Source organism: Carettochelys insculpta, chromosome 7 (genome assembly GCF_033958435.1).
Source record: "Carettochelys insculpta isolate YL-2023 chromosome 7, ASM3395843v1, whole genome shotgun sequence".
NCBI classification, from domain to species: domain Eukaryota; kingdom Metazoa; phylum Chordata; order Testudines; family Carettochelyidae; genus Carettochelys; species Carettochelys insculpta.
The window spans coordinates 10,871,727-10,884,026 of record NC_134143.1 but is presented as its reverse complement, the minus strand read 5'-3'; the positions used below and the strand labels follow the sequence as shown (position 1 = coordinate 10,884,026).

The window sequence follows — 12,300 nt, the reverse complement described above, 5'->3', positions numbered from 1 at the left end:
AAACAGCCAAAGCAAAAGCCCTTAAAATATGAACTGGTTCCTGAAGAGAATCAAGTTAATGACACACTAGAGATCTCTTCTGGTATGAGACCACAATCCTGAAAAAACTGAAGTTAAGAACTTGCAGCTAACAGTTACTAAATTCCAAGTTGAACTTCTAGAGTTAACCAGGAACAAATATTTTGTAAGTTAACATGGGGGAAAAAAACCTTTACACTTACTTGTCAAGGAAGTCCTTGTCCACAACTGCACAGATATCAAGAAGGGGATTTCCCATTCCGAAAAGCACATTTTCACTACAAAAGAACCAAAAATTTTTCAATTGCAGTTTATTGTTTTAGTCTACCATCATATTTTTTGACGAACACAATCTAATTTTGCCCAAACAAGAGCTGCATAGTCAGTTTATCTGGAATCCAGACACCACAGCTAATTCAAACAAAATGCAAACTTGTATTCTATGTAATCCACTGAGAGTTAATGCACGTCTCAAATACGTAATACTTTACATTCTTTTATGCACCCATTCAGAGAACAAGCCCTGCTGGCAGTGGCTCCTCCTGCAGCGTGGCGTATGTGGCAGCTTGTGTAGCAGTGGATCTGGTGAGTCACCAACAACGGGGGAGGGGGGGCATGTGTGCCTGGCATGAGGCGGAAGGTGCAGTGATCCTTACATTTCTATTGGACATCACTGTTCTATGGGTTTCACTAGGGTTCTATTCACAGGTTATATAAAGGGGGCAACAGTGGACTAGGCATATTGAGCCATATTTTGTTGTGTACCTGAGCAGCCACAAGTTTAACCTTATAAAAGTAACTGTTAAGGGCAGTATTTAATACTGCACTGCCTCACAGCTATCCTTAAAACCAGTATTTTTTTACTGATGATATGTTCACATTTAATGTTGAAAACCATTACTAAAACAAACAGTATGATGCAAACAAGCAAGTTAAAAGCGATTATCTAATTGTCAAATATTTTTTAATTTAAAATTAGCACAGTCAGTTATCTTCCATACTTTAGAGAAATAAAGAAGAACTAGATAATACATGATACAGAGGCAAAATGTAATAGAAGCAGCAGCTCCTTATCAGACTTTCCAACAGCAAATTCAAATCCATCATGTTCCCTACCACACCAAACACCTGCTGGCTCCAGTTGGCTGTTCAAACAAACACCAACAGTATCTCGCAAGTGAAATTAAATTTTTTAAAAAATTAAATAAAGAAACCATCAAATACATACCTTCATCCCCACCATCTATTCATTTGGCTAGTATTCTCCAAAGCAAAGTATTTCAAGGCTCAAAATGTAAGCCAGGCAACAAAGTAACTTTACAAGGCTGTCTATAGCTCTGAGACCCCTCTTCAACTCTCAGTTAGGTCACAAATGAAGAAGTTTCCATGGCATTTAAACAGCTTGTCAAATATTAGTAGAGCCTTGCATGGATACAAATTTCTACTCGCAGATGCAGATATCTGCGGACAGAAATCAGTACCCACTGACCCACAGGACTCTATTCCCAGGACATGAGGCCAAAGGAGAGCAATGTAGGGTTGCTGTGCAAGCACAGGCAGGGCCCATAGGAGCAGAACAACCGCAAGGCTGGGAGGAGCTGCCAAGGAAGGGTATTGGGGCTTGGGAGCAGCAACACCCCTTCGTCTCCTTTGGCTACAGTGTCTCCTAGAATTAGAGTGCAATATGTCAGAACTTTGACTGTCAGACACACCAGAATCAAATTCTTTATACCCATCGTCAAAAGTAACTTAAGGAGCTAATAGGGATCCACCATCCCTGTGTATTGTGGGGCATTCTTCCATTTTATCTATGTTGCTAAGTCTCCTAAGTTTTCCCTTTCTTAGCAGTGTCTAGAGGAATTCTTTACATCAGCTCTTTTTAAGTGCTCCTTCAAATGCTATAGCACTATCTTATATAGTCATTTAATTGTGTTCTCTGCTGCAGGGAATTTTTGTAATTAATATATCATTAATAGATTTAAGTTGCAGGTACAAATGTAGCAATATGTAGAATAGCATTATAGGGGTAGAGGATTAATATGCATGTTATTGGTAAGATTATGTCAGGTATACGAGTAAGATTGCTATAAAATAAAGCCTGAAGTCTGCCAAAATTCAGTTTAGCTATGTATCAGGTCTGAAAGACAGTGACATGAGTAGCTGATGCTTGGGTAAGCAAGTACCAGTAAAAGTGGCAACATTATTTTAAGAAGATGTGTTAATGGTGGGCATTTGGGACAACAGTCCACACAGTGTGCCCATCACAATCCCTGTGTCTACACATGCCCCTTCCTTTCGAAAAGGGCATGTTAATGAGCAGGTTCAAAAGATGCTAATGAGGCACTGCAATGAATATGCAGTGCCTCCTCAGCATAATGGCGGCCACAGAGATTCGAAAGTGCGGCTTTTTTAATCGCGCGCTGCCTGTGGAGATGGGACCTTCCGAAAGGACCCCCCCAGTTTTCGAAACCCTTCTTCCAATCACCAGAGAGGAAGAAGGGCTTTCGAAACAGGGGGTTCCTTTCAGAAGGTCCTGTCTCCCCGGGCGGCGCGCTATTTGAAAAGCCGCACTTTAGAATCGCTGCAGCCACCATTACGCTAATGAGGTGCTGCATATTCATTGCGGTGTCCATTAGCATATTTGAAACCGCTCATTAACATGCCCCGTTCGAAAGCAAGGAGCGCATGTAGACCCAGCCAATATGTCTAATTGTAACATCATGGGGAAATTCTGCAATAACTGCAAGTCACCATGAACCTTTTTGACAAGGTGTTAATGAAGATAAGGGGAAGAAAGGCATAGCTGATAGCGTAGCCTTCAGGGAGCATGAAACTTTGGCAGAGGTTACTACGATTGAGGACACCACTGATTATATGAATCCATCAAGATTATAAAGACAAAACTGCCACAGGGCACACCTGGGATGGGACTTAAAAAATTGAGGTAATTGACACCAGCAAAAGAAGGTTCAGCAGTTCTAACAGAAACCAACACTATTTCTATGGTCTTCAATTTATTAGTTCCAGAAAGAGACAGTTATTTAAAAAAAAAAAAAAAATTGAATCTGGCACTGCATGTTCAAATACCCCAAGGCTGTGGCCACACTTGGCCAAAACTTTGAAATGGCCATTTCAAAGATTACTAATGAGGTGCTGAACTGACTATTCAGCACCTCATTAGCATTAGGACGCCTCCGGCCATTGCACTTCAAAAACGCCACTTTCAGAAGTGCGCGGCTCGGCGCGGCTACACGGGGTCCTTTGCGAAAGGACCCCACTCCTTTTGAAATCCCCCTATTCCTCTCAGCAGAGGGGAATAAGGGGGTTTCAAAAGGAGCAGGGTCCTTTCAGAAAGGACCCCCGTGTAGCCATGCCAAGCCGCGCGCTTTCGAAAGTGGCGCTTTTGAAGTGCCACGGCCGGAAGCATCCTAATGCTAATGAGGAGCTGAATAGTCAATTCAGCATCTCATTAGTAATCTTCAAAATGGCCATTTGCATGGTTATTTTGAAGTTATGGCCAAGTGTAGCCACAGCCCAAAAGATTTTGCAAATCTTTTCTGTTAACTTCCAAAGTGGTTGGCTGAGAACTACATAAGGAGTGAAGACAGAAATGTGCAAACTATTTAGAAACCACTGCTCCTTAGCAACATTAGTAACCTGATTAAGGTAAGCAGTGCTGTAGCACCTTAAAGACTAACACAATTATTTATTAGGTGATGAACTTACATGGGTAAGACTCACTTGCTTACCACTTAATTAATAACTGTGTTAGTCTTTAAAGTGCTACAGGACTGCTTTCTTTGTTTTGCGAAGATACAGATTAACACAGCTGCCTTTCTGATTAAGGTAGATGTAGTTTACTTGCAAACTAGAAAGCTAGTGTTCAAGTGTACATTGACTTTTAGATTAGACACCAATATCTCATTTTCTGTTACTCCAGCTGAATGTCAGCATTAAATTGGCTTTAAAATTCTGGAATTTAAATGGTCAAAGCTAGTTTAAAACTTCACACTCCACTGATAACAGAAGAAAGTTAAGGACCAAATGTTAAGAACCTATTTCTATAAACAGGACATTTCAGGTTCTCCAAATATGTTTTCAAGTAGGCAGACCAGTGTTTGGGCCTTTTCCAGCCAGCAAACCTCAGAATCCAGAGATCACAAAAAGAAGCTGCTTATTTTTGTGGGTTTTCCAGAACTGGATTTCCACCATTCCTAGTCAAGGGTCTAACAGACTACCGAAGTTCAGGTTTTGGCATACTGAAAATTAGGCTTTAAAAACCTTTTTATACAATTCTTTTGTATTCTTTGTTGTCTTACTACTGACTTTTGTATTGTTGAGAGAGCAGCACGGTCATCACGCTTTGCAACTTCTCAATGATCCTGTCTGCATTATACTGTTTTGTCAACAAAAGGCAGATTTTTGTCAACAAAACAGTGGAGTAGTACATGAAGCCATGTTCTGGCCACCAAATTAAATTCTCTGCTATGCCAATCTAATAAAACCACCTTGACAAGCGGCACAGAGCGATGCACTGTCAGAGTGATGCATTGTCCCAATAGCCACTGTGCTTGCTTATGTTGTCCTAAATGGCCTCTTGTAGGTGTCCCACAAATGCTATCATCACTGGACTGGTAAGTGGTTTCTACTCCACTCCCCTGCAGCCAGGTATGCAAGCCATGTACCCTTCATTCTTTAAAGCTCCAGGAATTTTTGAAATTCCACTTTGTTTTCTTGGCTTGGACAGCTCACAGTGCATCCTCCCAGCTGACAATGCCATCTTACTGAAGTGCTCCTTCTTGGAGAACACTGGGCGTTGTTTGATACATTGGTTTTGAAAGGAGAGAAGACTACGCAGTTACAGTTACAATCAAGACACAGAACCTTTGCTCACGTCATAGATGAGAAGGGAGTGAGGCAGGCACACCAGAAGGCAAAGGCTCTGGTATGGCACTGAAAACATGCCGCTTCTACAAGGAGCTGCATGCCATCCTCTTTGGTAACTCCACCTCCACCCTCGAAATCCCCGAGTATTTCAGGAAGGCTGGAGGCACCAGCAATTCTGTGGACAGAGTGATACACAAGGAGGCTGAGTTGGAAGAATATGTGGGACAAAGGACAGACTCTTCCAGTGGCATGGCAAGCCAGGAATTCTTCTTCACTTTGGAGAGAGACCTAGCCAGTCCCAGCAGACCAGCTCTGGTGTACCTGAAGCAGGGAGAGGGGACCTCCTGTAAGTACTATTTTACTTTGATAATGCACAGTTACAAAAGGTAGAGGTGTCCATTATTTTGTTACAGGTTGCATGTTTAAGAAGGGATCAAAATCAACAACACTTAGTACTCACTGCATCTGCTTTGCATTCCCCTGTGCAGCTACACACTGAGGGGTGGGACCTGTGGAAAAGTTTGTTAATGACATTTAGCTCTCCTGGGAATCACCCATAGAAATCTCTAAGAAACTTTCATAAAGACACTCTGAAATCGTCTGCCAAAGTTTTTTGGGAAAGCTGCTTTGTTCTTTCCCCAGTTAGGAAACATCATGTTAAGCGGTAATTACTTCTGGAGGTAAGCAGCATGCATCATGGACCCAGGCTAAAGTTGCATGCCTGGAGGAGATGCAGCTTTATGTCTTCAGTTATTGTCAGTAGTGTAATTTCAACTTTGCTTGCCCCAGCCTGTAGAAAATGGTGCAAGTATTCCCAAGGCTGGTTACAGGCAGCCAAGATTAGTGAGTTGGCTGCATGAGTGGCCCTTCTTTGTCTCAGTGAGCTACTTGGGCAACCTGCAGCCCACCGGGGTTCTACCTACAGCCCATGCACCGCAGTGTCCCTCTCCCCAACACTCCTTGTGCACAGAGGGACAGACAGGGGGTGCATGAGCCACAGGTGGAATCCAAGTGCAGCCAACATATCACAGGTTGCCCACTACTGCTTTAGACACTTGTATTCATTTCCTTCTGAAACCATCTGAACATTTGTCCTGTCTTGTACCCCCAAGCCAAACTCACCATGCTTGTACAGGGAAAGAAAGAACAAACATTATGTAACTTTTAGGATTTAAGAAAGAAAGTGCACACACTGGATATTATTTCTTTTGCTTCTGCAGATATGCCTTCAAGAGCCAACTCCTACACACCAGTGAAGCACTTCTATCAGATAAGAAGGCAAAATGAGGCATAAGGAGGACATGTTTTGCAAAGTGCTGCAATCATTATATCAAGCCAAAAGTGAGCCCAGAGCATGGAGACAGAGAAATGCAAAAACTAAAAATGGAGAGCCATGACCAGGTAACACAGGGTCAGGAACAGATAGCAAAGCTCACAGAGAACAAAAACAGAGGTGCTGTGATGGATGTTATTGGACACTGATACTGAGAGGTCCTGATTGTGTTGCAGGTGCAACATGTATGCTTGATTCTCTCTGCAGTCCATACAGAACAGCCTTCCTTCCTCTCCCAAACTCTTACACACACTCCTCTGAAGTTCCTGGTCTACCACAGTACCCTTGCACTCCTACCCCTCTGTATATTTTCCATAACAATATCTCAACTTCTCAAAAGCTAGTGTTGAGATCCTCACTTTAAAGAATGCTGCTAAATGTCACTCTCCTTGTAAAAAAGATTAATCTATGCATCGTTTAATAAAAAAATTATTCTTACAAAGATAGTGATTATTTGCGACCTACAGAGGCTCATGGAACATATGCACTAGCAAACAGTACGTTTGCAGAATACAATTAAGGCTTAGGCAGAATCACTGTATGTGTCAAGTAAACAGTACCTAGCACAATTTGTGACAAAGACACACATTAAGCATGTCTGATTTCAGTAACTCCCACTGAGCCCCTCTGGTATCTGGCTGCTCAAAATTAACCATCAGGCAACCCATCTCAACACTTCAGCTCTGGGGAAAAACTTTCCTCCTTTGGCTTCACAAATGTTGTGCCAAGTTGGGATGTAAAATCTGGTTTAATTAGATAATGGCTTAAATATTATGTTTGCCCAGTTGAATGATTAGACAGGCTGAAGCAACCCTGCCCACAGCACACCAGAAGCCCACCAGAGATCAGGGCTGCTTCACCTGGACTTGAGCACCCCTTCTCGCAGTGCTCCCAAACCAAGCCTGCCATAGTTGAGAGCTGCTCCTGATGAGATGGAGTGTCCATGCTCACAGTGTGCCCCAGGCCCACCACAGACAAGAGCTGCTCCAGTCAGACTGGAGCATCCCTGCCCCCCACCCATAGGAGGCCCCACAGGATTGGAGCAGCACCCTGCCTGTGGTGGATGGGGGGCTGCTCCAGCCCCCACCAATTAACCATGACCAGTAAGCCTCATCCAGTTACAGGAAGGTTTACCAGGTAACCAAGAACATCCTTAACACAGAGCACAGCAAGCTGCTATGACTCTGGGAATATTTTCCACATTGAGGTCCAACCTGACCAAACTCTCCTTTCTTCCTGGCCTGGCTGGGCAGCCACACAGCTCTCTCGATATGTGTGCGCGCGTGCGGATCTGTGTGTATATGAAAGAAAAAGATATAATTTTTTCCCCCTCCCTGGTGACAGAATGACAATCATGTCAATGTCTGCCGCCGCGGGGGTTGAGGCACGGAGAGGAGACAGGTGCATACAGGGGGAAGCCCCAGAAGGGACGGGGCTGGCCACACAGCCACCCAACCAGGCCAGGAAGAGAGGGCAGTTGGCAAGTGTAGTGAGCAGGGGGGCGCAGCCCCCAAGTGACCTCTTAATTCCACAGTCATGTGCACCTGCTGAGCTTGTTGTTGGAGCATTCCTTGCTGCTGTCAAAGTTGCTGGCATATGGCTTCAACAGCCACAGGAATAAGGGCTAGGTTGGGTTTCCCAGGATCACTATGGCCTTTTCCACATCTCCTATTGGTGGTGATGGTACCACCACTTTAAAACCAGTTAAAAAAAAATCTCTTTAACATAATATGTATCTCTATAGTTTTCATCTTCAGTCATGATGGACAATAAAATAGGACTGGTCAATTTCATGTTATGTCAATTATTTAGATTCAAGGAAGAAAAGTTAAAGATTGCACAAGGATCTGTGTGTTGCATAAACTTTTTCTATGAAGTCTAAATATTGACTAGGAAAACTCTTGTTTAATTTATTGAATGATGTTCACTGTTCCCCTTTTTTTAGTCCATCTGACTTGTCAAGGTACAGACCACAGACAGAGGTTACCACCTCCATAAAAATAGAAATGCAACTCTGACCATTAAATGCGTATAACAATGCTATCACACACACACACACACACAAAAAAGTCCTTGCCATATAATTTTTTTTTTAGAGCACCATAAAAAATAAAGTCAAAAATCACAATACCACCAGTGGCTTACTTTCAAGAATACAGTAAACTCTTTCGCATCTGGCATTCTATCATCCGGAACTGTCAAAGAACCAGCATTTTAACAATAAGTAAATTTTAGTTACATTCTCCATAAGTATAGTATATGTGAAAGTAAATACAAATAAATGCAGCAAATACAATATAAGTTTACAGTATACAATACTACTGCTGTTGGTAAATAAAGTACTCTGCATACATTTGTTTGTTTCATAGTATCTAACTTTTTTTTAAGTGGCATGCATTGTTGGGTATAGCTCTCTATTATCTGGGGCTGCTGGACATGAAAGAGTTTACTGTACACGGACAGTGCTTGGGAGTGAACATGGACATGTATATATACATTGAAGACCAAGGTATTGTTCTGACCTTGCAATTACTACAGATCCTAATGAAAATAATTAGTAATCACAAACTATTGTGTAAATTATTTAATATAAACCCTTTTCTGTTAGCCCCATTTGGGGTGGTGGCATAGACTTCTTCATTAGAGAGATTCATTTCCCATAAATAGCCAAAGATCTTTTCTTATTACAAGTAACAAAAGTAAGGAGGTGGAGTCAACATACCAAAAAAAGCCTACACCCTCTTTCTTTTGCTTCTGGATTGACTTGCCCTTTCCGAAGTTACACCTACCTCAGAGAATTGAAAGGGACCTTCAGAGGTCATGAAATCCAGTCCCCTGCACTCACAGCAGGACCTCTCAACATCCCTGACAGATTTTTTTTTTTTAAGTCTATTTGCCCCAGGTCCCCAAATGGCCCTCCTCAAGGACTGAACTCTCAACCCTGGGTTTAGCAAGCCAATGCTCAAATACATTTAAAATTGTCAAACTAATCTTAAGTGATCATAATTCACGAATAATATGCATTTGATCTTTTTATGCAATCTTAAGTACATAATAGTGTTTTCAAAATTACATACACTTTTTTTAACGTAACTCCAAAATTGGTAGTCTGACACCAACAGCACTGATTTTAATAGATATATTTCATTGTTTCACACACCTTGCATTTTAGCATATCAGCACTTTGGAAGAGTGACATCAAAATGGGAATGGAAATGTATCAGTGTCCAATAATATGCAGGTAGAAAATAACTTCAGTCTTTATAAAGTGAGAATTCACGCTTAAAGAAATATTTGAAAATATATATTAGATTGTTCTTGTAGCAATTATGACATTTTGAAAAATCAAATCCGAGGAGCGATCTGAGCTGCTCATTGACACTATAGAATCGCAATTACAAACACCAGAATTACAAACTGACCAGACAACCACACACTTCACGTACAATCCAAAGTATGTAATCCAGCAACAACAGAGTAAAACATACACTACAGGTTCAACCTCCCTCATCCAGCACCCTCCGGACCTGAGTGGTCCCATACCAGGGATTTTGCCAAACGAGGTCTGGTCAATTCTGCCTAGCTGTTGGCCGAAGCCCCTGCTTTTAGGCTTCCGGCCCGTACCTTCCCAACCTTTTCTCCATTCAGGCAGATTACCCAGCTGCCAGCTCCAGGCCTCAGCCACTCCTCCCAAGCTGCGGCTTCCCATGCGGCCCAGACAACAAGCTGCCAACTCACCAACTCAGACCGCTGCCAGCTCAGGCCACTGCTCCCTGCTGCTGCTAGCCCTCCTTTGCTGCCAGACCAGCTGTGGCGGTCCTTCCCTAGGCTCATTTCACTGGTCTGGCTGCCCCCTCCTCCTCCCAGCCCTGGGACTCTCTGGTCCTGCAAGATCCATGGTCCTGCCAGATGAGGGATGTTGCTGGAGAGGAGAATGCTGGATTTGGGAGTTTAACCTTTACAGTGTTAAAAATAAGCTACTAAAAATAAAGGGAAAGCATTTTTCCTCTGTGTAGTAAAGTTTTAAAACTGATTAAATAACTGTTCTGTTGCAAACTTTTGAAAAAAAAACATCTAATTTTGTGCAGAGAAACATTTCAGAGTTATGAACAAATTGTATTCCCAAAGTGTTCATAACTGTGAGGTTCTACTATACTACCATGTCTAGACAACAGTAGCAAATAACTTATTTCACTATCAGTTGGTAATTGTAGTTTATAAGGTTTACAAAACCAAGCTGGTTATTGTAATATATAAGACAGTAAGTTTTCCTAGGTAGATGGCACTTACTTTTCAATGTCCAGAAAGCTTTACAGTACAATTATTTTTGTCGTGTTGTTGTAGCCATGTTAGTTCCAGGATATGAGAGCACATGAAGGTAGCTGAGATAATATCTTTGATGGCACCAAATTCTTTTAGCAAAAGAGACAAGATTTTGAGCTCAACAGAACTCAAAAGCTTACCTTTTTCACCAAGAGAAGTTGGCCCAACAGAAGTATTACCTCACCTACCTTCTCTCTCCCAATAATAAAAATGTCACAAAATACTTACTACATGGTTTGGCCTCTTTCTGCGTGGATCCAGTCTACATTATACAAGTAGAACCTGTCTCATCCATCACCTTTGGGACCTGACTGGTCCCTGATGAGAGAATTTGCCAGATGACGGGAGGTCAGTATCATGTAGCAGCATTACCAGCACTTCCACTGCTTACTGGGCTCTTAGAAGACATTTAGGGGTAAATTACAGCTAAATAACAGCACAAAACACTGAGAGCCAGGACTGGTGGCAACAAACAACCTTTATGGCCCACAAGAAACTTGGCCACACCCATGATAAATTGTCATCCAGCAAACTAAAATCATGCCAGATGAGAGACTTCTGGATTAGAAAGGTTCAACCTGTACTACAAGTTTGTTACTAAACCATATTACGCACCCAGTCCTGAATTTATGAAGAATCACATCACACTAGAACTGGAAGGGACCTTGAGAGGTCATTGAGTCCAACCCCCTGCCTTTACAGGTGTACCAAGCATTGTCTAAACCATCCCCGATAGATGTCTAACCTGCTCTTAAATATCTCCAGCGATGGAGATACCACAACCTCCCTAGCCAACTTATTCCAGTGTTTAACCACCCTGACAGTTACCAAGTTTTTCCTAATGTGCAACCTAAACCTTCCTTGCTTCAGTTTGAGCCCATTGCTCGTTGTCCTACCTCAGAGGCCAAGAAGAACAATTTTTCTTCCTCTTCCTTATAACCCTCTTTCAGGTACTTGAGAACTGCTACAATATGTCCCCTCTAAGTCTTCCCTTTTCTAAATTAAAAAAAGCCCATTTCTTTCAGTCTTCCCTCATAGCTCACGTTCTCTAGACCGTTAATCATTCTTGTTGCTCTTCTCTGGACATTCTCTAATTTCTCTACATCCTTCTTGAAACGCGGGACCCAGAACTAGACAAAACACTCCATTTGAGGCTTAATGAGTGATGAGTAGAGTGGAAGAATGAATTCCCATGTCTTGCTCTCAACACTCCTATTAACGCATCCCAGAATCATGTTTGCTTCCCCACTCCCCCAACAACATCATGCTTTTGACTCATATTTAGCCTGTTGTCCACTATGACTCCTAAATCCCCTTCTGCAGTACTCCTTCCTAGACAGTCGCTTCCCACTGTGTATGTACAGAGCTGAATGAGCCTCTCTCATTGGAGTACTTTGCATTTGTCCTTATTAAACTTCATTCCTTTTACCCAGACCATTTTGAGTTAAGATCCTATCCTCCAAAGCACTTCAACCCCTCTCAGCTTTGCATCATCTGCACACTTAATAAGCGTACTCTCATGTCAATATCTAAATCATTGATGAAGACGGTCAGTAGAAGTGGTCCCAAAACAGATCCCTGAGGAACCCCATTTGTTATGCCCTTCCAGCATGATTGTAAACCATTAATAACTATTCTCTGGGAATAACTATACAGTCAGTTATGCACCCACCTTATAGTGGCCCCGTCTAAGCTGTATTCGCCCAGTTTAGTGATAAGATCATGCGAGACCGCATCAA

General features: G+C 42.3%; 1 protein-coding gene across 2 annotated transcripts in view; it reads right to left on the bottom strand.

The window, feature by feature from the left end:
• The window catches only part of ADK (adenosine kinase), a 523,961-nt gene that overhangs the window by 495,683 nt on the left and 15,978 nt on the right, over positions 1 to 12,300 (bottom strand). For both annotated transcript variants that reach the window (XM_075000013.1, XM_075000012.1), the window contains exon 2: positions 222 to 296. In XM_075000013.1, coding sequence (XP_074856114.1) covers positions 222 to 296 — 75 coding nt within the window. The remainder of the gene's footprint in view (positions 1 to 221; positions 297 to 12,300) is intronic.